This window comes from Geotrypetes seraphini, chromosome 3 (assembly GCF_902459505.1).
Source record: "Geotrypetes seraphini chromosome 3, aGeoSer1.1, whole genome shotgun sequence".
Taxonomy (NCBI): domain Eukaryota; kingdom Metazoa; phylum Chordata; class Amphibia; order Gymnophiona; family Dermophiidae; genus Geotrypetes; species Geotrypetes seraphini.
Window position 1 is genome coordinate 292,417,233 of NC_047086.1, and position 27,594 is coordinate 292,444,826.

Sequence of the window (27,594 nt, forward strand, 5' to 3'; positions counted from 1 at the left end):
GCCTTAGAGGGTTAAGCCAAGGGAACCTGTCACCAGGAGTGGGATCCCTAGGATAGTAGACTTGGGGGTAGGTCAGTAGAGTGGGCAGACCTGATGGGCTATGGCCCTTATCTGCCGTCATCTTCTATGTTTCTATCCTGAAAACTTGGCTGGTGGTCCTCCAGGACAGGGTTGGGAACCACTGATTTACAGTACTATGCACTTATACACAGGTCCAGGGATGTTTCATGCTTGATTTACCCTTTTTGGGTTAAGACAGCTCACAACTCCTTACAGGCTTGTCCTGACGATTGAGAGTCGTGATAACTGAGGACCACATATAATTTGCATTTTTTGTTCATTTGGTATAATATTTATTCATATTGAGTGGATCACCAACCACCTTGCATTATTGTATGAATGGGTTTTTATAGTATTGTCTGATTAAATGGGGCATTCTGAAATCTAAGCAATTATACCTTAAATCCTACATCATCTGGCCGTAACGTGGACATCTATGTATTGGGGAAGACCCACTTTTAAACAGAAAAAAAAGTGCTGAACTTATCTATTCTTTTTTTCTTGAATCTTTTACCAAAATAAGCTTAATTACTAGCACCATATAAAGATAATATTATATAGTTGAGAATAAATATTTGATTTGTGGTAAATTCATGCACAATATACCAAGATTCAACCTTGCAAGTATTTAGGAGTATTTCTACAAACACGATTGCCTCCTTTTACGAAAGTGTGATAGCAGTTTCTAGCATGGGGAGCCGCGCTGAATAGTCCACACTGCTCCCAATGCTCATTGAGTTCCTATGAGCATTGGGAGCAGTGCTAGAAACTGCTATTGCACTTTCGTAAAAGAGGGGGATATGTGTGAAATTGTGTGCTATCTGATTTATAAAGAGCGACTTCAAATCTTTTCAAAAAGAAATCAAAACCCTGCTATTCAAAAAATTTATCCAGATATCTTAACTCACCCCCTCCCTTGTAAATTCCCCCTCAAAGTCTCTTCCACTCTTGCAATTTTCCTCTGCAAAATCTCAACCATGTAAATAGCTCCCTAAATGGTAATTCCCCTGGAAATGTCCAGTTATCTTTTTTGTAATCCTAAATCCAAAATTGTAATTTTCCTGGAAATGTCCAGTTAGCTTCTATTGTAATCCGCTTAGAACTGCAAGGTACGAGCGGAATAGAAGTCACTAATGTAATGTAATGCATTTTCTAAAGACATTTCCAAGCATAATGTGAAAATGAGGGTTTTTTAAAAAGCATTGGGACCATATTCATGGGCATATTTAAAACAAAATATGGAAGCAGATAAAGACCAATATGGCCTATCCAGTCTGTCTGCTCATTCATAACTTCTATGATCCTTTCCCCTCCCTTAGAGATCCTATGTACTTGTCCCAGGCTTTCTTGAATTCAAATAATTTTATGCGTCTATAACCACTCTAAGGTTAAACATGTAAAATGAAGGTGTGTGTAGTAATACATCCAGATTTGTACCTGAGCACTGGGGATGTACACTTCTCCCTCCGTATTCACGGTTTCAGCAATCGCGGTTTCGATTATTCACAGGTTTTAGCTTGCTGGCTCCTCCCCCCAAATTATTGGCTCCTTTTACTAAGGTGCGCTAGCGTTTTTAGCGCATGCAGGAAATTACTGTGCGCTGTGCTTCTAGAACTGCCAGCTGAATGCTGGCATTAAGGTCTAGTGCGCGCGGCAATGTAGCGCACGCTATTCTGTGCTTTACAGCCCTAGCGCACCTTCGTAAAAGGAGCCCTATGTCAGCTTGTATAGAGAAATTGCTGATTCCAAGCATTTACGGAGAAAATCGCTAATTCCCAGCACTTTCTTCACTGTGTTTTGCCTCTCCTTCAGGAACAGGCCAAGTCTCCTACCATGTTATTCACGGTTTCACCATATTCATGATGGTATTTTAATAGAAAACAGCGAATAACATATGATAAAGTTATTCATGGTTTTTCTGTATTTGTGGTTCTGTTAATCCCCTATCACAGCGAATACGGAGGGAGAAGTGTATTTCTGGGGGCAAGATAGTATACATATGAACCTACCTTTTTATATTTTGCAAATGATTTAAGAAAGTAAATATAAAGAAAGTATATTCAAATAGAGGGTGCAGATTTGTACATGCAGTTTTTCTGATTCAGTTTTCATAGGATACTTTTCCCATTGAAAACTGAGGTAAAGTCTGTGGATATAATGTACCTACAGATTCGATACTTGGGTACAGTTTTTGAAAGCTGTCCCTTTAATGAACACTTTTCTTCTGAGGGGGAAGTGTAAATGTATTATTATTTTCATAAACTTGAGTTTGAATTACTTGTATTTTAATTATCATGACAATAAATGAAAGGGTGTACAATGACAAAAAGAAGATTGAGAACAAGATTGCTATATTGGCATCACCACTGTTCTTCCTTTTAAGTCTGCTTTCTCTTACAAGAAAAAGATATGGAAAATTCTAGCAGTGGAATGCACTGTATGTTGTGTTGTATATGTGAAATATTAAAGTTTTCTCTTATGTTCTCTTATTTTATATGTCTAATATTCACAGTACACCTCTTTCTTTTCATATTTCTCTAGCATGTATTTAAATACTTCTTACAGAGATACTATAATTAGATTGAGCCCACTGGGACAGAGAGGGAAACACTTCTAATGATTGAAAATGTAACCCTCATTTCTAATGTATTAGTATTGTAAACTGCTTAATACTCATGTACAAGCGGTATATCAAATATAATAAATCCAATCCCCAAATGTATGTTGTCACGTATTTGTTAGTCATTAGATAGGCTAGATCTTGCAACAACTGCTTCAAGCTAATTCTGAGCCTGGAACATGCAGACTCACAGTCCATTTAGAGCATTACTGTATGCATTGAGGGCAGAGAGAGAGCTTTGCCTTTTGAAAAGTAGATTAATCTCACGGTATCTGTTGGATAGCTGACAGTAGTTAGGTCTTTGCACAAGGTCTAGAGATCCAAACAAAATGGCCCTTTTTTATATACAGTAGACTTAATTTCGTGGTTGTGAATTGAATTCTGTGCAAATGTTCTGGATGATCTTGTCAACATATTTATATAGGTTGTCGAATTCATCCACAAAGAAGGCATGCTCTTTATCTGGATCTGTTGCAATGGCCTCCAACTCGTCATGGGCTGCCCAAGCGATTCCAATTGCGTAAGCAATTACACCTGTAAACCAGTAAGAATTGAAAACATTAGCATACTTTTTAAGAAAAATTATTTTCTTATCTATCTTTGTGTGTGTGTGTGGGGGGGGGTTGCTATTTTATTTTACCACAACTTCTGCTGTTTTAGCACAGGTCCCATTTTCATGCAATGAAACCTAGGGCTCCTTTTACTAAGGTGTGCTAGCGGTTTTAGCGTGCACTTAGAGCGCGCTAAATACTAAGGCCTCCATAGAGCTTGCGTTAGTATTTTTAATTTAGCACATGGTTAGCGCGAGCTAAAAACACTAGTGCACCTTAGTAAAAGGAGCCCTTCATTACTAAGAACCTAGGTTAATGTAAAATAGCCCTCTTAATTGTAGCCCATGTTGATAACCTTCCCTCCAATTTGAGAAACATGAGAAACAATACTGGCATGAACTCCAAGAGAATAAGAGAAAAAAAAAATACATATTTTGTATCAAATTTCCTATAAAAAAAGGATCGCCATGTCACTGCAAATACAAGAAAAGGAAAGGAGAGATTGTGAGAAATTGCAAGTAGACCTTTGTCTACATATTCCATAATTTTATTTTTTATAATGGTTTCAACTATTTATCCTGGCATTGAAGTCAAGCTCACCAATCTGTAATTTCCTGGAATCCTCCCTGGAACCCTTTTTAAAAACTGGTGTAACATTAGCCACCCTCCAATTTGATAGGTTACAGATCATGAACAGCAGATCGTCAATTTCATGTTTGAGACTGAAAGCTGCTGAGAAACCGATATGTAACTATTTGTAAACCGTTTTGGAATAAAATGGTATATAAATTTTAAAAATAAATAAATAAAATATGGAGAGTGAGGAGGAAAAGGCAGACATACTAAACCAGTGTCTCTCAAAGTTTCTCGAGCCGGGGCACAGTAAAGATAGTGACCACGACTTGAGGCACCCAGAACTACGTGGACGTCGCCTTGATGACAACATGCATATGCATGACATCATCATGTCAATGTCTGCACATGTGCAGAGGCCCTCCAGATGGGCCTGAGATGCCAGTAGGGGTTGCCAGCAGGGAAGAGGGCCAGAGAGAAGGAGAGGCACTGGTGCCAGCTGATTGCCTACAGCAGTGTTTCTCAACTACTTCAAGATAGGTACCCGCTAAGTCTAACTGAGTACCCCAACCACAGACCTCCCTAGGCCCACCCAAGCTCTGCCCAAGATACCATCCCCTTTACTAATTGTAATGCAATTTTTTCCATTCATTTTCATATACACACAATATACACAGCAGATATAAATTCTCAAAACTGACACATTTCAATCACTATATTGAAAATAAAATCATTTTACCTACCGGCGATCCTCTGCAGGCTGTTGTAATTAGCTTTAAAGGTGAGACCGGTAGGCCAGGGGGGAAGCCAGAGGACGCTAGAGAGAAGGGGGAAACATGCAGGCCTTTTGACGAATCGGGCAGTGCTGGCGCTGTACTGCATAGGGAAGTCAGCTGACAGGTGCCTCTCTTCCTCCACAGTGTGCTGCAGCACACTTGGAATCTCAAGAGGCGCCTCAGCACACAGTTTGAGATACACTGTACTAAACAAATACTTCTGCTGTGTGTTCATGGAAGAAACTCATGGAGGACTGACCTAAGTTAAGGATCATGTTAGGGTTGCCACCACTGTGGAACAATCTTTTAGGGCAGTGATTCTCAACCAAGCCTTTGGGGCATACCTAGCCAGTCAGATTTTCAGGATATCCATAGTGAATATATATGCGAGAGGTTTGCATGTACTGCCTCTTTGGTATGCAGATCTACGTCATACATTTTCATTGTGAAGATCCCCCCAACCCAACTGCCTGGGTATGTTTTGAGGGCTGGTTGACAAGCACTATATTGGAACACAGCAGTTTATAAGAGCACAGTTGTTGTGAAACATTGGCTAGAGCAGTGGTTCTAAACCCAGTACTCGGGGACTAACCCCTCTTGCTATCAGAATATCAATAATGGATATGCATGAGAGCTATTTACATACAATGTACATGGCTATATGAATGAATCTCATTCATATGCAGTGACTTAGTAAGGGGGGGAGGGTCGGCCCTGGGAACCATGTTGGTGGAGGCTCCGGCACCCATTCTCCTCTCCTCCCACTCCTCCCCTCACCATGCATGCGCCCTTCCTTTACCCCATACCTCTAGTTGTTCGCCGCCGTGAGCAACAACTTCAGCAGTGGTGAACAACTAGAGGTACGGGTAACGTGACCATACATCCCTTTTTAATTACCTTGTCCCGTTGTCCTGAAGCACACCTGAAATGTCCTATTTTCAGAGTCCAGGATTTCTTCCTGCTTCTCCTTGCTTCCCTGATGCAGCAACAGGCCAGGCGCTGCAGCAACTGCACTGCACAAGCGCCGGGCCTACAAGCTTTCCCCACTGATGTCAATTCTGACGTCAGACAGGAAGTTCCAGCCCGGAACTTCCTCTCTGATGTCAGAATTGATGTCGGGGAAGGGGGTTGGGAGGATCGGGGGTCCTGTCCCGTTTTGAGGAAAAAAATAAATGGTCAGGTTAGGTATGGGGGAAGGGAAGGGGGCATACAAGTGGCAGAGGGGAGCGGGGAAGGAACGGGGGGCAGAGACGAGACTCTAGGTGCCTCTCGCCATGCCACTGCTCATATGTATTGTGATATGGAGTGGACACCTGGAAACCTGGAAGACTGGCTGAGGTTGATGATCTTGATCAAAGTTTTTCTCCAGAAATACTTTACCATTTTGATGAGCTGCTGTGGCTGGTCCTCTGACATCATCATAAGATCTGCCGTCCGTAATAACAATCATTAATTTCCTCTTGTTGGGCTTTGATTTGCTGAAGAGCTGTTCTGAGGCATAGCTGATGGCTGCTCCGGTGCTGGTCCCTCCACTCCAGTAGTTTATTCTTTGGATGGCATTCATTACATCCTGCTTGGTGCTGTGCTTGTCAAATCCAAACTCCAGTCTTTGCTCATACGTGTACTGCACAGCTCCAAAGCGGGTGTCTGTGTCTGATATCTCAAATGCTTTAGTGATGTTGGCTACAAACTGGAGCACGGTACGGAAGTTCCCTGTGCCAACGCTGCTGGAACCATCAATGACAAAGGCAATATCAGCGGCGTTTAGACAGGTCTTGCTGCACACCAGCCGGTCAGTGTCACACACCCTCTTCACCAGGGGCTGGACAAACTTGTGAAGGCTGAACCAGCTTGGCACATTGATTGAGAAGAAGCCACTGGTTCTACATACAGCCTGTGAAAAGAGAGAGGGGGTGTATGTGAGCTATTCTGCCAACCTGAAAATGAATAGGGAAGAAGAATTTTGAAAAAAAAAATAAAAAAAAGCCAGATAGCGTCTATTACCCTGAAAACAAAAATACAAGCTGGCACACTATATTCAATCTCAGTGAACTAAGACAAAGGTCAAAATTATCTGTTTCAAACAGTGCTCAGAGTTTGAAATCTCAGCCTGAACTTCGGATCTTGCCCGAACTGCTATGCGTCTCTGTCTGGACTCTCAATCATTGCACCTGTTTAACTTGCAATTGTCCATTCCTATATGCAATATTATAAAAAAATGGAAAGATTTCTTGCGATACAGAGAGGGTATTTTAAAAGATTTCAAGAGGTGTGGAGGCCATTAACTGAATATTATAACGAGTAAAGTTTATTCTTTTTCCTTAGGGGATAATATATAGAAATGGAATGGGATGGGAGGGATAGAGAGGGAAAAATATTGGAAATATGTTGTTATGAAAAATAAGGAGATATATGTAATAGGATGGGATATTTATTGTTGTGCATTACTGGGTATAATAAAATGTTTAAAGTGTTTGAGGAAGAAGGATGGGGGGCGGGACAGATTTCATGTCAGATTAATTGTATTATCAAAAAGGGATGTATAATTATATATAAATTTGGAAGGAATATTTTATTGATATGGAAAAAGGTGGGAGGTGGGGGGGGGAAATAAAAACATGTATAATAATATTGTTTAAGAATGCCAAGTGTGTTATGTAAATTAATTGTAATAATACTGTACACTTGTTGAAAGAAATAAAAAGGAATAAAGATTTAAAAAAAAAAAAAAAAAATTTCAGTTATCTGCTCTTGTTTGGAAGATCTTGTTAATTATTTGGGTTCTGATGCGTTTTGCGTCAGACCATTAAGCGTGAAGGCAGTTTAACAACAGACCATTATTTTGGTAAAAAGTGCTAGCGTTTTGCATTACAGGTTTTCTAAAGCAGCAGCCATGAAACGTGTCCGAATCCAAAGAATTAACATCCTGTTTCTATCTTTTTGAACGTGCGGCCTTCAGAATTGTACACACACACTAGCCGTACGGCCACCGTGAGCACTAGCATAAGCGGAATAAGAACACACACGCAAAGCCTATTGGTTTGCATTTCCATCACCAAAATCCTGTCGCTATAAAAGATTTTTAGATCAAACATTTGCTTTCCAGGCTAGTAAAATGAACACCTGGTGGACTATCTTAATCCCTCAAGCTCAATTTTACTATTCTATTAGAAAAATACTGAAACCTATTGGTTTGCTTAAATTCTTATCCTGATTGTGCTGTATTATGATTTGTTTTATATAATGTGTATGTACAAGATACTGATTATTCAGTATCTATTTGCTGTGAACCGCCTGGAACTTATTGGTGTGGCGGTATACAAAAATAAAGTTATTATTAGTGGCCATTAATGCACTGCTAGAAGCCATCCCCAGTCCTACCACTACCTAGTCTCTCCCAGTCTGGCGCTCACTTGTCACCCAGTCTCTCTCCCCTCCCCCCCCAACCAGTTATTGCTCAGTCTGTTGCTCTGCTCCCACAACACCCTGTGTCACCTGCTAATGGCATTGCAAACACTCAACAGACCTCTCTTGACTGTGTCGTTAACCTTCACTGGTTCACAACATACCGAGTGAGGTGTTAAACTGATAACTAACTTTGCCACTGGCATTGCCACAGACCCAGTGCAGCTGGAGGCCTTGTCGCAAGGAGTTGATCACATCACTGGCTTTATCCTGACTTTCTCAAGAAGACATTGAATGCTTAAGTGTTTTGAATGCCATTAGTAGATGACTACACCAAAGTGTACATGTTTAATGGCAAAGTACGTTATATTTTTGTTATTTTCTACAATAAAATGCAGATGTTGAAGGTTTATTTAATAAAATACTGCTAGATTTCTTGCATAAAATGTCTTTTTATCAATATATCATTGCTGAGTATGAAAACATGAAAGATATCTATAATACCAACCTCCCCCCCTTTTTTCACAAAATCATAGCAGTAACAACTCCAATGCTCACAGGAATTCTATGTGTGTCAGAGCTGTTACCACCACAGCCGGCACTAAAAACCATGCTATGGTTTTGAAAAAGGGGGGTGTCATGAAATTTGCTCCATTAAGCAAAAATTATAGCGAATTTTAAGAAAAATGTAGCTTTAAGTAAGCAGTAGTTTTGAGGGATGGCAGGATGGGTTTTGAAACATTTTTTAAAAATTATTTTCTGATCAAGCACAATCACATTTATGGGGAAAAACTTTGATTTGTAGTTTTTCCAACTTTAGTTTTTTCTGGACAACGCTAATGTCCTTCCAGTCATTTGTCCCTGAGCTGAAGCTGAAGTCTCATTGGGTTATACAGCAAGACAATAATCCTAAAACAAAAGCAAGTTAGTGTGCACCTTATAAACTATGTGGGCAGATCACCATTCTGCTTTAATTCTGTCTCTGTGCATGTTTACTGTATAAGTATGTGCCAGCTTGCACCATGTGTACTATACTTTTAAGTGTGATCTAATTATATCAGAGCCTATTTATGTGTGAAAATGGTTTATAGAATTATTCCCAATAGCATGGAAATCTTAGCAAAAGCTAGTGCAACCCCAGCCCTTTTAGTTATTTGAAATATGCTACATGATCCTTCTCTTGAAAAGCTTGAGAAGCCTTGACTTAACTGATAATGTGTTTTGTTTTTTTTACCCTAGGCCCAGCTATTGCCACATACCTTTTCCACAAAGTTCGGCTCAATGATGTATAGCTTTTCATTTTCATCAGCTGCTTCGATGGTGACAAAGAAAATGTTTATTCCTGACTCTCTTGCAAGCCGGGAGGCCTCCTCAACTTTATCAGTTGGCCATCCATCTACCAATGCTATGGCCACGTTGGGAGCTGAGCCTCGATTCCCATTGGCATCCGAAAAGAAATTTTGGTTTATAAATGAAAGTGCCTTCCCTGTAGGAAACATTGGCAGAGAAAGATCATTGGGTCACTTCAGATGAATGCCAGCTTTCAGCACAATGATGCATAATTTGTTACAATTCTGTAAGGTATTTTTCAAGTATGTGGCATTCAACAGAAAAGCTGCTTTCTTTAAATCCTTCAAATGAAATTTTACTTTTCAGTTTTCTTTTCCTGTCCTGTGATATAATGATTAGACTACTGAACCCCTGTAGAGAGCAGCCTAACCAGTACTGTTTCCGTCACTTTAATCAGCAATTCAAATGGTAGCTTTTGCAATATGTTGTTAATTTTTCTGTAAGTTATGTGAAGGAGTCCCACAGATTTTGCTTATCTGGCATGAGAGTATGGCGCAGTGGTTAGAGCTACAGCCTTGGCAGCCTGAGGTTGTGAATTCAAATCCCATGCTTCTCCCTGTGACTGGGCAAGTCTTCCACTGCCCCAGATATATTATATAGATTGTGAGCCTGCCTGAACAGATAAGGAAAATGCTTGAGTGCCTGAATGTAAACTACTTAGTAGAGAATGACACGGTGACAAAATTCATCACCGTTCCCGACCCCACGGATAACCGCGGGAAATAATCCCATGTCATTTTCTAGTGTTTATTTCAACCTCACCAGCGTTCTTCAAAGCAAAGCTTGTGGGTCAGTGGTTGTGGCCATTCATACTCCGATTCTTCCCTCTCTCCTTAAAGAATGACATGAAGATGGTTATCCACGGGAACGGTGATGAATTTTGTCACCGTGTCATTCTCTACTACTTAGGTTATAAGTGGTAAATGAATGCTAAAATAAATACATAAAAAATAAATATGCATGCTATGTAAGATATGTGGAAAACACTTCTTATATGGTTAAACTATCAAGCTTAGTTTAAAAAGTCTTTTGAAGCATTCAAAAATCATCAATACAGTCCCTGCTTCAAGACAATTATATATGGATGGTGGAGGTCAGCCGATGAGGCTAGCTTCATTAAGCCTGAACTAAAATGAAATAATAAGTTCAGGTGTAGCCGCTGAGGTTTTTCCTCCACTATTAATATTTATATGTTTATATAAATTGTGAAGTAAGATTGATAAGAATATATGAAGATCTGTGGAAGAATATTTGATGATAAAAAATATATACATGAAGAAAATCTAATTGTCTTGAAGCAGGGACTGTACATTGATGTAAGATATGTGTGCATGTACAGAGTAGGTTTTAGGTAGAATTTTGGCTTTTCACATTCACATACACATGTTATAGGCAGAATATAAATGCATTAATAACACATAGTTCAAGGACAAATTTACAACAAAGCAAAAACAGAACATTACATTAGCAAATACATTTGAATCAACATTACAAATTGGTTGAGAGATCAAATTTTTGAAGAAGAAAAGCTTTTAAAGTATTTGTGCCCTCCCTTCCCTACCTCTTACCTCTTTAAAATCTTCACCAGCACAAGCAACTACTCTAGCCTGTTGCTTGTGCCGGCCTGGCTCCCTCTGAAATCACTTCCGGATTGTGAGGCCAGGAAGAGATGTCGGAGGGAAAGCTAGTGCAAGCAACAGGCCAGAGAAATGAAGATATAAAGAGGTAGGGGCGGGAAGAGAGGCTGTAAATGGGGGAAGGGGGAAGTGGGGAGGGTGTGGGACATGGAGGGTACAGGAGGGGCACCACCTACCCTTGCTATAAAGATTTTTAAACATTGGGCAATGCAATAAATAGAGATTACGAATATTATATCTCAAAGACGGTTTTTGCAATGGAACCAATAGATTTAATAAATACATGAAGACTTTTCCATACAAGATCTTAAAAATAGTCACCCAAATTTTAAATTGTATATGGGCAGCTAAAGGAAGCTAAGTTTGGAATAGTGATATTTAGGACTATCAAATTTAGCTAGGCCAAAAATTAGTCTAACGGCTGCCATTATTTTAATCATTTATGTGTGTATTAATTGCATAAATAGCACTCACTCTACAGAATTAATCTCTTTACCAACAGTAAATTCCTTGTCCAGGGAAGGAGGGAATGTGGATGCTAGGCCCTTGATGGTGGGGGGAGGGGTGGATAAGAAGGGACATGGATGCAGGACTACAATTGGGGTGGGGGGATGGTAGAGAGAGGAAGAGAATAACCAAGACAGAAAGGGAGAAAGAGATTCTTAGCCAATGGAGAGAGAGAGATGCCAGACTATGGGGGCCAAGGAGGGGAATTCAGGTTGCAAATGAGAGAGGAGTGTGATTTAGAATGAGACTGAACTGTAGCTGGATTGAGACAGGGAACTGAAGAGGCTGGAATGTGAGAAAGGAAAAGGCAGGAAGGAATTTCAGGCCCCAGGATAGGAGAATTCTATGCAAAATACCACAAATAAACTTTGCAAAATTTTGAAACATTGTGTGCAGAATTTTCAAATATTTTCCACAGAATTCTGCCAGGAGCAATATTTTGCACTGTTCAGGAAGAAATGCACTTGCTTCTATTTCTCTGGTGTTCTACTGCATGAATATGCATGGAGCAAATTTGCATGCCTCTCACTTCCATTATATGCAAATCTTTCTCATGTATATTCATTAGGGCTAGCCTGAAAACCCGATTGGCCTGGTGGTCCTCCAGGACAGGGTTGGGAACCACTGTATTATGCAGTTTACAATCAGGTACACAAGCATTTTTTCCCTATCTGCCTCACAGTGTAGTATACCTGAGGCAGTGGAGGATTAAATAAGTTGCGATTTGAATCCACAACCTCAGGGTGCTGAGGCTGTAGCTCTAATACAGGGGTCTCAAAGTCCCTCCTTGAGGGCTGCAATCCAGTAGGGTTTCAGGATTTCCTCAATGAATATGCATGAGATCTGTGTGCATGCACTACTTTCAATGCATATTCATTGGGGAAATTCTGAAAACCCAACTGGATTGCAGCCCTCAAAGAGGGACTTTGAGATCCCTGCTCTAACACTAAGCTACACTCTCCTATATCTAAGCCAGACATGGGCAACTCCAGTCTTCGAGGGCCAGAATCCATCGGGTTTTCAGGATTTCCCCAATGAATATGCTTGAGATCTATTTGCATGCACTGCTTTCAATTACTAAACTAAACCTTAAGTTTATATACCGCATCATCTCCAAGGAAGTAGAGCTCGGCACGGTTTACAAGAACTTAAAAATGAGAAAGGGTAGGAAAAGGTTTACATAAGTTTATAAGTTGAGTGGAAAAGTAAGGGAAAAAAGAAATTACATGTTAGAGAAGAGCCAGGTTTTTAGTTGCTTGCGGAATAAATGGAGGGCGCTCAGGTTCCGCAGAGGGGTAGTAAGGTCGTTCCAGAGACCTGTGATTTTGAATAGAAGTGATTTTCCCAGTTTTCCTGAGTGGAGAATACCATGTAGGGAGGGGAAGGATAGTTTTAATTTATGGGCGGTCCTGGTGGAGTCAGGGCATGAGGAGTTGAAGGAAAGTGGCAATAGGGAAGGAAGGATGCCGTGAATAATCTTAAAAGCCAGGCAAGAACATTTGAATTGGATTCTGGAAATCACTGGGAGCCAGTGAAGATTGGCCAGGAGTGGGGAGACGTAGTCAGATTTACGTTTTGCAAAGATCAGCTTGGCTGCTGTATTCTGAATAAGCTGGAGTCTTTGGAGACTTTTTTTTGTTAAGCATAGGTAAATGGAGAGGATGATGGATTGGGGAAATCCTGAAAACCCGATTGGATTCCGGCCCTCGAGGACCGGATTTGCCCACCCCTGATCTAAGCAGTTTACAGCAAATAGTGATCAGGTACTCTAAGCGCTGGTTAGTCATCCACTTATATTTATACAGCAGAGGCGCAACTGACTATTGTCCCTGGCATGTATACTATAGTGGAGACAAAATGAGAGCTTACGTTATTTGCTCTTGAATTAACTTTTATCATCAACCTGCTTCCAATGTACTTACCAACATTGGAAAATCCTCCTTTCTGCTGAATTTTTTCTGTCGCAGCTATCAGATCTCTGGAGTTTGGATAAGTCTTTAGGCTAAATTCTGTTGAAGGATCATCTCTAGTATATGGGTAGAAGAAAAATATAATTGTAAGATGTGACTAGGTTATATATTGTATTGCGAGCTGAGCATATTTGTTCATATCTAGTGCTGCCCCAGTAGGAAAAGGTTACGCTGTTACTAACCTGTTATATGTATGTGTCCCCAGATATTAATGAGATACAGGGGTGTCCAATCTCAGTCCTCAAGGGCCACAATCCAGTTGGGGTTTCTGGATTTTCTCAATGAATAATATGCTGGGGAGAGTGTGGTGTAGTGGTTAGAGCTACAGTCTCTGCACCCTGGAGATGTGGGTTCAGGCACCCTGGGGTTGTGGGTTTGGACCACATGCTGCCCCTTGTGACCCTGGGCAAGTCACTTAATCTTCCACTGTCCCAGGTACATTAGTAATGTGACCATTTATTTTTTTCATCAAAACGGGACATCTATTAAAATTCAGTCCCGCCCTAGCCCCGCCCCCAATTTCTTCCATTCATTTTCATGTACACACAATGTCTTATTAATTCATAATGGTAAACATAAAATATTTTTAAAAACCCACAAAGTAAATGTTAATTATCATTTACGAGTTTCAGGGTTTTTTCAAAGATGTCAAGGCAGATTACTTTAAAATATGCAATGTCACCTCAGTAACTATAGAAAAATAGACAAATATAGTACAAAATATAGACAGCAGATATAAATTCTCAAAACAGACACATTTTGATCAATAAATTGATAATAAAATCAATTTTCCTACCTTTGTTGTCTGGTGATTTCATGAATCTCTGGTTGTACTTCCTTCTGTCTGTGCATCCAATCTTTTTTTCTTTCTTTCACATCCAACATTTCTTTCACAATCCAGCTTCATCCCCTTTGGGTCCAGGTCTCTCTCTCTTTTCCCTCTGTTACCCTCCCCAGATCCAGTGTCAGTTCTCCTTTCTACCTTTGCTCCAGGTCTCCCTCTCTCTCCCCCTCTGTCTGAACCTCCCATAGTCCTGCATCTGCCTCCTGTCTTTCCCCTTTCGTCCAAGCCTTTTTCTCTGTAGTCTTTCTAATGTGCTTATAACCCCCCCTTTCTCTGCCTCTTTCTCTCCTTCTTTCCTTCCTTCCTCTTTCCCTCCCAACAGATTTTAGCATATATCTCTCCTTTTCCCCTCTCAGATCTAGTATCTGTCTCCGTCCTCTTTTCCTCCTCCTAGGTCTGTTATCTGTCTCCTCTTCTTCTCCCCTGCTCTGGTATCTCTCTCTCAGCTCCCTTCCTCCTGTTCTTCACTGGTCTTCCTCCTCAATTTATTTTCTGCCTCTGTCTAAATTCATTTTTATTATTCAGTCCTCAATTTCCCTCTTTCAGTGTGTCTACCTATAGCTTGCCACCTCTTTCCCTCACCCCTTCCAGTAACTAACTCTATCCTCTTCCCTCAATCCTGATTGTGCCCTTTTTTCTTTCTCCTCCCCACTTCCTTCCAGTGTCTGCTCCCCCTGTTCCTCACACTTCCATTCAGCGGCTGTCATAAGAACATAAGAACATAAGAACTGCCATCTCCGGATCAGACCTTCGGTCCATCAAGTCCGGCGATCCGCACACGCGGAGGCCCCGCCAGGTGTACACCTGGCGTAATTTATAGTCCACCATATCTTTATATGCCTCTCTTAAGGAGATATGCATCTAGTTTGCTCTTGAAGCCTAGGACGGTCGATTCCGCAATAATCTCCTCTGGGAGGGCATTCCAGGTGTCAACCACTCTCTGAGTGAAGCAGAACTTCCTGACATTAGTCCTGAACCTGTCCCCCCTTAGCTTCATTCCATGTCCTCTAGTCCGTGTCAAATTGGACAGTGTAAATAATCTTCTCTGCTCTATTTTGTCGATTCCTTTCAGTATTTTGAAGGTCTCGATCATATCCCCACGCATTCTCCTTTTCTCAAGGGAGAACAATCCTAGTGTTATAAGTCTATCCTCATATTCCAGTCTCTCCATACCCTTCACCAGTTTTGTTGCTCGTCTCTGCACCCTCTCCAGCAGTTTTATATCCTTCTTTAGGTAGGGAGACCAATGTTGGACGCAGTATTCCAAGTGTGGTCTGACCATTGCCCTATAAAGCGGCATTATAACTTTCTCCGATCTACTCGAGATTCCTTTCTTTATCATGCCCAACATTCTATTTGCCTTCTTTGCCGCTGCCGCGCATTGTGCCGACGGCTTCAGGGTCCTATCTATCAGTACACCCAGGTCCCTTTCTTGTTCACTCTTCCCCAGAGTTGCACCTGACATTGTATACTCGTATTCCTTATTTTTATTTCCTAAATGCATTACCTTGCATTTCTCCACATTGAACTTCATCTGCCATTTCTCCGCCCATGTTTCTAACCGACACAAGTCGCTCTGGAGTTTCTCTCTATCCTCCTGCGATCTGATCGCCCGGCATAGTTTTGTATCGTCTGCAAACTTGATGATCTCACTGGATGTTCCTTCCTCCAGGTCATTGATATAAATATTAAAAAGGATCGGCCCAAGTACCGAGCCCTGGGGTACACCACTAGTCACTTTCTCCCAGTCGGAGAACTTCCCATTTATGCCCACTCTCTGCTTTCGGTTTTCCAGCCATTTGCCTATCCATCTTTGTATATCTCCCTCTATGCCATGGCTTTGTAGTTTCCTGAGAAGTCTTTCGTGTGGAACTTTGTCGAACGCTTTCTGGAAGTCCAAGTATATTATGTCCACAGGCTTCCCACTATCAATTTGCTCGTTTACGGTCTCAAAAAATTGGAGTAAATTCGTCAAACATGATTTCCCTTTCCTGAATCCATGTTGACTGGGTTTCATCAAGTCGTGTGTGTCCAAGTGCCGGACTATGCTATCCTTGATCAGTGCTTCAACCATCTTGCCGGGGACCGACGTAAGACTCACAGGCCTATAGTTGCCCGGTTCCCCTCTCGATCCTTTTTTGAAAATTGGCGTGACGTTCGCTATCCTCCAGTCGTCCGGTATCTGTCCAGTTCTGATTGTCAGGTTTGCAAGTTTGTGCAATAAGTCTCCGATTTCAACCTTCAATTCCTTTAAGACTCTCGGGTGAATTCCATCCGGTCCAGGGGATTTGTCACTTTTAAGTTTGTCGATCTGATAGTATATCTGGTCTAAGTCCACTTCAACTGTGGTGAGGCTGTCCTCTATTTCTCCTGGAAACACTTTCTCCGCTTCAGGTATTGTTGAGGTGTCTTCCTTCGTAAAGACAGACGCAAAGAAGGAATTTAGTTTGTCTGCGATTTGTTTATCTTCCTTGATGTACCCTTTTCTTCCCTGGTCGTCCAGCGGTCCCACTGCCTCTTTTGCAGGTTTTTTCCCTTTCACGTATCTAAAGAAGGGCTTGAAGTTTTTGGCCTCCTGGGCTATTTTTTCCTCATAATCCTGTTTTGCATCCCTCACCGCCTTGTGACATTTCTTCTGATCATCTTTATGTTTGTTCCAGGCTTCGGTTGTCTTTTTGCATTTCCATTTTTTGAAAGAGTCCTTCTTTTCTTTTATGGCTTCCTTCACCTGTATGGTAAGCCATGCCGGTTCTCTTTTGCTCTTTGTTCTCCGATCTTTGGAAATCCTTGGAATGTAGAGATCTTGTGCTTCTGTGATAGTATTTTTCAGTAGGGACCATGCCTGATCTACCGTTTCAAGTTTGTCCACCATCTTCTCTAGTCGTTTTTCTACCATGGCCCTCATGCGATCGTATTTACCCTTTTTAAAGTTTAAGGTGGTGGTTAAGGTTTTGGCATGTTTCCCTTTCCCGATGTCAAGTTTAAAGTTGATTACATTGTGATCACTCGTTCCCAGTGGAACCACGACTTCCACTTCTGTTATCGGTCCCGTGAGGCCATTTAGGACCAAGTCCAAGGTGGCGTTGCCTCTTGTCGGCTCTTTTACCATTTGTTCCAGGAAGCAATCCCCTAGCACCTCCAGGAACTTGGCCTCCTTGCCGCAGTTGGAGGTTGCTAGTTTCCAGTCTATCCCTGGGAAATTGAAGTCTCCCAATATAATTACATTGCCCGTCTTGCATTCTTGTTTGATTTCCTCCATCATTTCTGAGTCAGTTTCCTCCGCCTGTCCTGGGGGACGATAGTAAAGGCCAATATTCGTATCTGCACCATATTGACCAGGAATTTTGATCCAGAGTGACTCAAGCTTCTCTTTCATTTCTGTTGTAACCATTTCAACAGAATCTATTCCCTCCTTAACATATAGAGCAATACCTCCACCTTTCTGCCCTACTCGATCTCTTCTATACAGTTTGTATCCCTGTAGTACTGTGTCCCATTTGTTTTCTTCATTCCACCATGTTTCTGTTATGCCAATGATATCCAATATGTCATGTCTCGCTATTGTCTCTAGTTCCCCCATTTTGTTACCTAGACTTCTAGCATTCGTATACATACATCTAAATTCCCTTTGTGTTACCTTTTTGGACCTTCTACTCTTGGCCGTCCCTATAGTTTCAAATACGGTATCCTTTACTGCTCCTGTGTTATCACCCTTGTTTGCTGTGTGGTCGTCCTCTCCTGTGTCTGAGTTGTCCCTTCCTGCTTTTTCTCCCTTATTGGCTGTGGGGTCGTCTTCTCTTGTGTAGGAGTAGTAGTCCTTGGCTTCTTCGTCGGGGCATCCTGCTATCCGTGCCATCGACCGGTGGTCGACTGTCGGCTTTCCCCTATCTTTCAGTTTAAAGCCTTCTCGATTGCCTTCTTCATGTTGCCTGCCAAAACTCTTGCTCCTTCCTTGTTGAGGTGTAGTCCGTCCCTTCTGTAGTACTTGCTTTTTCCCCAGAACGCCGTCCAGTTGCGCACGAAGTCGAAGCCTTCTTCTTCGCACCATCGTCTCATCCAGGCGTTGATTTCTTGCAATTCCCCTTGTCTCTTTCCATCCGCTCTTGGTACTGGGAGGATCTCAGAGAAGGCCACCCTCACCTCCCTGATCTTCAGTTGTCTTCCGAGTGAGCGGAGCTGGCCCTTCAGCTCTTCCCTGTCATACTTCCGCCCGCTCACATCATTTGTTCCCACGTGGATAAGCACAGCGGTGTCCTCTCCCCCTGCGCCATCTATGATCCTGGAGATCCTGTTGGTCACATCCTTCACTCTTGCTCCAGGCAGACAGGTGACGACTCTGTCCTCTCTTCCTCCTGCGGTGTGGCTGTCCACATGTCGTATAATGGAGTCGCCTACGATGATCCCCATCTTCTTTATTCGGGAGTTCCTTGGGGGGCGTAGGTCCACGTCCATGGAGTAGGGCCAGTCTTCTTCCTCCAATGATACTCTTGAAATTGTTTCCTGTTCTTTGGGTGGGGGGATGTCTTCCTGTGCTCTCACTATTCCTCCTGGTGTGCGGTTGTCTCCTACCTCGTCTTCGGTTTCTTCTGTGTTTGCATGGGTGTCTTCTCTCCTCACATGGGTTTCTTGAGTACAGTTTTCCAGCCCTGGGATCTCTACGTGGTGCTGATGAGCTTCCTCTATGAACATTTCTAGTTCCTTGACCTCGTCGTTTGGGCTGTACTCCACTAGAATCTTCTCCTGTGCTCGGATTCTGTCTTCGAGTTCCATCACTGTTCCTTCCAATAGTCTTACCTGACATCTCAAGCTATCCATCTCCATGCATCGATTGCAAATGTATGCCTGGATCCCCGAAGGGAGGTAGTCATACATATTGCAGCCTATACAGAAGACCGGAAAGCTCACCTTCTGACTTCCTTGAGCTTCCATTTCTTGCTTCCCTCGTGTGTGCTTGTGTTCCTTGCCTGCTGCTTCCTTATGTTGCTTGCCTTGCTATGTCTTTTGTGTGTGCTGTCTCCGCTCTACCTCACCTTGATTGTATGTGTGGGTTTGTTCCCTTGGCGTCTGTCTCTTCCTTACCTTCTGTGTTTGTTGCTTCTTTACCGTTCAGTCCTCCTCGGTGTTCTTGATAGTAGATACTTGATAGTAGATACTCGTCCCTTGCAAGTCCCTTCGCAAGCCTTCGCCGCGCGCCGAACGGCTGGGCGCCGTTGGCTCCGCCCCCTTTCAAGGGGGAGTTCGGGCTCTGACCTCGCTGACGCTTGGGGGTGGGCGGAGCTAACTCTCGCCGCTGCCCCTGCTGTGGATCGCCTTTATTCCCTGCCTTTTGCCTCCTGTCTCTCTCCTAAGGTCTTCCTACCTCCTCTCTGCCTTCTGCCTGCTTTTCAGCCGGTGTTCAGGTCAGCGTGTCCTTCATCTCCCTCACACTTCTATTCAGTGTCTGTTTCCCTCTCTACCCCTTCCATCAACTGTTCACCCTCTGTCTCGCCCCTTCCATTCACTGCTCTCTCTGCTCTTTCCATCCAGTGTTCGCCCTCTCTCTCTCTCTCTCTCTCTTCCATATGGCATCTTCCCTCTTTCTATGCTCCTTCCATAAACTATCTATCCTGTGCCCCTTCTCTCCTTTGTACATGATTGATTTCAGCTCTGTCACCTCTCCATTTTTCTCTCTCTGTCACCACCCCCTCCTCTATGCTCTGGCATCTCTCTCTTCTCCTTTCTATCCTTCCCACCCCACGGTCTAACATCATCCCTTCCCTGATTCCCTGGCATCTCTCTCCTTTTCTTCCATCTCTCCCTCCCCCTCCATGCTCTGACATCTCCTCCTTCCTTTCTCCCTTCCTTTTCCCTTGGTCTGGCATACCTTCCTCCTTCCCTCCATGCCCTGGCATCTCCTTTCATTCCCTCCCTCATCTTCTTTCTCCCTCCAGTTGAGTACAGCAACACTCTCCCCCTCTGCTCCCTTTCCTCCTTCTGTCAGCCAAGGCCTGGCATCCTGAACTTCATCGGGCAGCAGCAGCATTCACAATTCACTGCTGTTGCTTGCTTCAGGCCTTCCTTTCTGTCGGGTCCTGTCTTCATGAAAACAGGAAGTAGGCAAGACCCGGCAGAGAGGAAGGCCTGAAGCCGGCAACAGCAACAAATTGTATACACTGCTGCTGCCCAAAGAAAGTAATGGCGCCAGGCCTTGGAGCACCCGAGGCAGACCGCTTCTCCCCCCTCCCAGCCGAACCCCTCTGACCCTCCTATCTCTCCCTCCCATGTGAATCCTGCTGACCTTCCCAGCGAGATGACCGAGCAGCAAACCTCCCTCCAGTAGCATCAGCAACCGCAGCACGCTAAACAGGCTGCCTCGCGGCTTTCTCCTGTCGGTGAGTCCCTTTGCTGTGTCACTAATGATGTCATCAGTGATGCTTCACCGGCAGGAGAAAGCCGCAAAGCAGCCTGTTTAGTGTGCTGTGGCTGCCGACGCTACTGGAGGGAGGTTTGCTGCTCAGTCATCTCGCTGGGAGAGTCGGGAGGGTCAGTGGGGCCCGAGCAATGATGCAACCCCTGCCGAATCCAGGCTGCGATCCCCTGTCCCTTTAGCCCCATTCAAAGCTTCGTGACGCTGTCTCTGAAAATGAGACATTTCAGCATCCCGGAGCTGTGAGTGGGGACAACGGGACAGGAACGTATGGTTACCTTATATATTAGATAGGCTGTGAGCCCACTGACATGGCTAGGGAAAATGCTTGGGTAGATTATAAACTGCTTAATCCACCTTTTCCAATTGGTATATCAAATCACAATCCCTTTCCCATCTATTCATGGGCAGACTAGATGGGCCATTTGGCCTTTATCTGCCATTATGTTTCTATTTGCATGCATTGCTTCCCTTGTATACAGATAGAACTCATGCATAATCATTGAGGAAATCCTGAAAACCCAGGTTGGACACCCCTGATCTAGATAGCTTATTGCTATTTGCAGGCAAGATTATGCATTTTTTAAATCAGTCATCAGGTCACAGAAGGAATGGCTGACTAGTAAATGACCAATCAAAAATGTCTGAAGTCACTACAGGTTGTACAGTGGGAGCTCATTTAATATACTGAACTTAGTGGGGTTTAAAAATGGTTTGGATCATTTCTTAAAATATAAGTCCATAGGCCATTATTGAGATGGCTTGGGGAAATCCACTGCTTATTCCTAGGATAAGCAGCATAAAATCTATTTTACAACTTGGGATCTAGCTAGGTACTTGGGACCTGGGTTGGCTACTGTTGGAAACAGAATACTGGTCTTGATGGACTTTTGGTCTGTCCCAGTATGGCAGTCCTTATGTTCTTATGAACATTGATTGGCTTTGTCAATAACCAAGGTTGCCACCTCATCAAGTGGACCAGCTTTGACAGACTAGTTATTGTTAGTCATAGTGGCAACACATGATCAATCAAGCCCATAGCAGTCACGTTTTCCTCAAACTTTGGAATTGTGCTTACATACTTATTCCATACTGAGCATAAGCAGGTCTGCTTCAAATATATGTATCTGGAGTACAGAGCATTGGGTTCCAAGCCTGTCCTAAAGGACTTCAGCCATTCATTTATTCAGGATATGTGCCAAATTTTATCCTTGGAAAGAGGGACAAATATGGAACCAGTGTGGCGATAATATTCAGCAGCTAACCTGATAAGTTATGCAGTTAAAATTAGGCCTACAGCACAAAGGTTTCCAGTTCTGAGTTGGTCTGAAAGGCACAGGGTCTGGATGTGTAATTCTTTTTTTATTCTGCAATGCTATTCTAGCGCTCGCGTGTTCGCAATAATAGAGGAAATCATGAAAGGTGGATATCTTTGCTTCTTAAATAATGGCATTATAATGTATAACATTATGGGGCTCATTTTCAAAAAACATAGACATCTAAAAGACAGCATAAACTGGTAATTACACGACTTACTAATCAAAACATCCAAGTGGGCATTTTTTTAAACTGACTTTTTAGATGTCTTTCTAATTGGTTTGTCTCCAGTGTCTCTAAATATTAAGGAGGTGTGTTTTGGGTGGGATTAGGCTGGGCTTAGCATGTGGACATTTACAGTGTTAAACATTTTACAAAACATCCAGGACACAATTTGGACGTTTTGGGCTAGCCCTGAAATTTAAAAAAAGGGCCAAAAAGGTACCCAAATAAACCAGATGACCACTGGTGGGATGAAAATATGGCCCCACTCCCACTCCCACCCCCCCCCCACCCCCAAATATCTGCATGAAACATCACATATCGGTCTTTATGACAGCTGCAGATATTATGGCCAGTCCTAGTAGAGCTACAAGCTCTGGAGTAGCCTGGTAGACAGTGCAAAAGACTGCAGAGAAGGAGATCCAGGCCCACATGCCACATACATACAGATGGCCTGTTTTGGATGTTTTTAATTTGGACCTTTTTTATATAATGGCAAAAAAATATAGACGTCTAGTTGGACAAAATGTCTGGTTGGGCCAATTTTTGGAAAAAAAAAAGGACATTTTCTCCACCCAATTTTTGGCCATTTTTCTCAAAATGTCCACAGTTGGACTTAGACATCCTATTGAAAATGCCCCTTTGTCTAATATCACATTTTTTTAAAGATTGGAAGTCTTTCAGTGTGACATATATGCAATAATAGGGGGAAATTTGATAGCTGTGGACTTTTCACTCATATGCCTCTGACTTTCCCCTCACTACTTTGCATCTAAGCATCCTATGGACTTATTCAAAACTTTATAGCATTCCATTACTGATTTTGTTTCTACCACTTAACAAACAGTATAAGCAGTCTTAATTTTTTTTCACCCCATCCCCACCCCCACTGAAAAACCATATTGTACATCCACCAGCTTTTCTCTGAAACTTTGATAATTTCTCCTGAGATGTAAAGTGGGGAAAGAAACTGCAGAAAATCATCTTTTCTTTTTTGTTAATTCAGACATCTACCATTATTATGGAACCTTTCCCTAGTTGTATCTTACAGTAGACCAGGGGTCGGCAACCTGCGTCTCGCGAACCCCATGTGGCTCTTCTTGCGGCATTTCCTGTAGTACCACGAGCAGCCGTGAGAGGTCACGGCAGCTATTTTAGAAGGCAACCGCGAGGAGGTAGGAGCGAGAGGGCTGCGCTCCTGTCACAAACACTCCCACTGTACCACCAGGTACCTTGGTAGGCCCGGGGGGTGTGGAATCATGGGGTTGGGAGGGAGATTAAAGGGTTGGGGCCTGCAGAGGGATGAAAATCTTGGCTATGGGTTGGGGGGAGGGGCAGGGGAGGGAGGGATGAGAGGTGCAGAGACCTGCGAGGGGTTGGAGGGGAGAGAAGCTACAACTTGCAGCTCTTTGTAAATCTTGGGTCAAACATTTTGGATAAATTGACTTTTTGCTGTAAAAAGGTTGCTGACTCCTGCAATAGACCAAAACCAATGCTGCTAGTGCTTTGATGTTAACATGTAGGTGGAAACAGGCTATAGTTGCTCTGTGCAATTTGGCTTTGTCATTTTCCTTTTCTTGGCCCTCCACCAATCTAGGTAAATGAACAGATCTGTTTATTTAGTTCAACACTCAAGGCTGTTCATTTCCTTTATCCTACTGCTTCCTACATCTTTTACCATATTCTCAGTAAAGCAGCATTTCCCTGAATTTCCTATTAGCGTCCCTCCCTCTGACTTCACATTATGGGTGTATCCATGAATTATAGTTTTAAGAAATAGAAAATACATACTTAGTTTACTTTATTGACCTCTGCTAAATATTTTGTTATTTCATCATAGTTTTTTTCCCTAGCTCTCTCTTCCAAGTATTTTGGGCTCCTAAACCCTTTGTTCACTTCTCCCTCCGTATTCGTGGTCTTGATTATTCATGGTTTTTTGACCTCTGGCTCCTCCCACCCGAATTAGGTCATCCATGGTTGCAGAGAAAAATTTTGCCGCGTTTTCCCAAGCACCAATTCACAGATTGCACTGAGAAAATCACAGATTACCAGCCTCTTTTCAAGAATCAGTCAAAAGAGACCAAGAAACACGCATTTGCACTCTCCCTGGTCAGCATGCCTCCCTCACCCCCATCCACGGTCTGGTATCTTTCCCTCCACACTTCTACAGTGACCGAGGTCTGGCATTTGTCGCTCACCATTGGTTCTACCTTCAAACTTGTCTCTGAGGTTGCCGGCAGCGGCGGTAGTTTACATGGGGTTGCCTTCAGTGGCCCTGGAGCTTTCCCTCTGCCACCTCCCTCCCCACCGGAAACAGGAAGTTGAGTCAAGATGGGAGGTGGAATGCAGCACATGGAAAGTGGTTGCGTCAGAGGGGGAGCGGGGATAAAGTAAGGTTGGAATAAGGTTGAGATACCGGCACACAAGATTGTTATTTGTGGTTTCACCAAATGCGGGAGGGTTTTTAAAAGAAAACCGCAAATAACATATGAAAAAGTTATTCGTGGTTTATCAGTATTCGCGGTTATATTGATCCCCTAACCCCCGCGAATACGGAGGGAGAAATATATAAGGTTTATGTTTCAGGGCCTCTTTTACAAAGCCATGATAGTGATGCTACACTGAAGCCAATTCAATTCCTATGGGCTTCAGTGCATTTACTGCAGCAGCATCGCTACCGCGGCTTTGTAAAAGCCCTTAGAGGGAAATTCTATAAAAGGCACCTAAAAGCGCCTAAATAAATAGGTGCTGAAGTTAAGCACCTAACTTAGGGGTCCTTTTACTAAGGCACACTAACCAATTTAGCATGTGCTAATTGATTTAGCGCACCTCAGTAAAAGGATCCCTTAATTAGTATATTGGCTTCAATTATGAGCTTTTAATAAGCTCATAATTGAAAAAATAAAAATTAATTGAGTGATAGGCGCCCATTTTCTTAGGCACGATTCTACATAAGATAGGCACCTATCTTATGGGATCTAATGGTGCCTTACTTCAAAGTAGGCGTGTTTAGGGGCGGAGAAGGACTCAGGTGCCATTAGGCATGATTCTCTAAAGTACTTAGGCTTGTAAAATCAAGGCCTACATTGTAGGCAACTAAGTTTTAGTTAGGCACAACTCTGCAATGGGCACCTGTGATTGTCATGAAATGGGTGTCTAACTTTAGGCGCATATCTTTTTAGGCACCCAATTACAGACTGTCCCTTAATAAATATGCTGTGAACTTTTTTTTAGTGTATAAAAGCTGTGGCTTCCCGACTAATTGGAACTGACTTGTCTTATAGATCATGGCTACAGAACATGAACTTACATTTGCAATTAGTTCCCCCTCCCCTATTTTTAAATAGTCTCTTCCCAGGCCTTTCCAGCTATTAAATGCACAGCTCATTAGGGTGGACTCTGCACATTGCCACTAGGTGTCACTGTAAAGTAACAGGAAAACCTCCCATCACCAACCTCATCCAGCCTGAAGCACGAAGACTAATGTTTCTAATAAAACCCAGATATTCAATAAAACAGAACGCAGTGCAGCGATTAAGCCATTGGACATCCTCAAGAATGCACTTTTTGTACAGACCCAATTTGTCTTAATAATGCAGGGTTTGAAATTAACAAAACTAAAATATATAATAGGTCTAGTGGCCCAGTGAGATTTGAATGCTACAATATGTCTGGGTGAGCTGAAAAAAACATCTGTCTGAAAACTAGATCAGAAAGTATGCTTAATTGACAGGTTTTCAAATAAATATCTGTAAATTAAACACATTTCCTGTAATGACATTCAACTTGCTTATTATACATTTTTTTTTAAATGATGATGTGTAGTTGAGTACAAAAATATGTCTCTGATTTTAGACGGAGAACATTTCTAGAATCCCTTGGCCTGAGTCTAAAGTGATGTAATGTGGAACGGGCCTGTCTGTTCACCACTAACGGTAGATAAATATATCTTAGATTTTGGGGAAGGTAATTTTAATCTGGGGCACGGAATTAGTTGGGAATTACATTTAGCCACAGCTGGGTTGAGAGGCAGCAGAGCCCAGTGGGCTTTCTTCTTCCATGAACATCTAAGCCTTGTAGTAAGGAGAGGAGTAGAGACCTAAAGAGGGTCTGAAGTTGGAGTGTTCAGCTGTGATCAATTGCTGAGAGCAGCCAAAGCCTTAAGGGACTCAGTCCAGAAGTATTCAAACTTCACAATTAGAATTTTTTTTGTGTGACTTGAGAATTTGTTGGGAGCTGGAGAATGCTTCCTATTTATCAATCTAAAGCATTCAGACATTGTTGTGAGCAGGGACGGATTTTCCTATAGGCTAACTAGGCTTCAGCCTAGGGCCTCAAGATCAAGAGGGGCCTACATTCAAATTGTTAGCAAAATTAAAATTACACTATTCTAAAAACAGTGAACACTAAAACACTGAACCGAAAATAAGGAGAAATTCTACGCTTCGAGATTGGAACCAGCTCCGGCCTCAATGAGGCGCCGACTCGGCTTCTCCCTTTCTTTTTCTCGCCCTGGGAGGAGGATTGGGGAGGGAAAGACGTCAGTCCGGAAACAGCTGGGCAAAGCCCAGCCCCGTGGGGAGAGAGGCAAAACGTGGATCCGTCAGGACAGGGCGGCCCAGACTGGCATCGGGGGGAGGTGGGGGGTTTCAGTGGAAGGGGGATGGGAGGCAGGCAGGCTGGCATCGGAGGGGGGTGGGGGGGGTTAATGGAAGGCAGGCAGGCAGGATGGCATGAGGGGGTGTTCAATGGAAGGGGGATGGGAGGCAGGCGGGCATTGGAGGGGGGTGAGGTGAGGAAGGACGCACTGGGGGCACTATGGACATAGGAAGGGGCAATGTTGTGTGTTATGTTTGATTAGTTATTGTTACAAGTATGGTACTGAGAATAAATGTCCAAATAAGTGTTCTCGACTTTTTTTTATTTATTATCCGTGTCACATTTTTTTATAAAGGTTAGTACCAATAACAACATGTTTCATTTAACATATTGATATATATCACAGTAATGATGTATTTTATTATCTCTCATGTAATTTACAAACTTAAAAATGGGAGATGAAAGGGCCTCATAAGTGGAATAGCCTAGGGCCTCTTTTCATCTAAATCTGGCCCTGGTTGTGAGGGACAAGAACCCAGATATATCCTTAGCATCTATGAAGCAGGGAGTGCATTGAATACATTAAACCTCAGGGTCAGCTCTGGAGGGGAAAGACAGTTTCTGTGGCTGCCCTTATTTTGTTATTTGGGCCATCTGGCTACTTTTCCATCTGACCCGGAGTATCCCATTTGCAACATCTGTACCAGTTTCTAAAAATACAGACCATCACTTGCTCTGGCTCCCTGTGACATCACGG

The 27,594-nt window shown here is 42.8% G+C and overlaps 1 protein-coding gene across 4 annotated transcripts in view; it reads right to left on the reverse strand.

The window, feature by feature from the left end:
- Nucleotides 1-1,930: 1,930 nt before the first annotated feature.
- Nucleotides 1,931-27,594, reverse strand: part of VIT (vitrin) — a 159,095-nt gene continuing 133,431 nt past the window's right edge. For all 4 annotated transcript variants that reach the window (XM_033939193.1, XM_033939195.1, XM_033939194.1 and 1 more), the window contains 4 exons: nucleotides 13,402-13,505; nucleotides 9,245-9,471; nucleotides 5,961-6,474; nucleotides 1,931-3,214 (listed from right to left, as the gene is read on the reverse strand). In XM_033939193.1, the coding sequence (XP_033795084.1) occupies nucleotides 3,036-3,214; nucleotides 5,961-6,474; nucleotides 9,245-9,471; nucleotides 13,402-13,505 (1,024 nt within the window). In that variant the 3' untranslated portion in view covers nucleotides 1,931-3,035. The remainder of the gene's footprint in view (nucleotides 3,215-5,960; nucleotides 6,475-9,244; nucleotides 9,472-13,401; nucleotides 13,506-27,594) is intronic.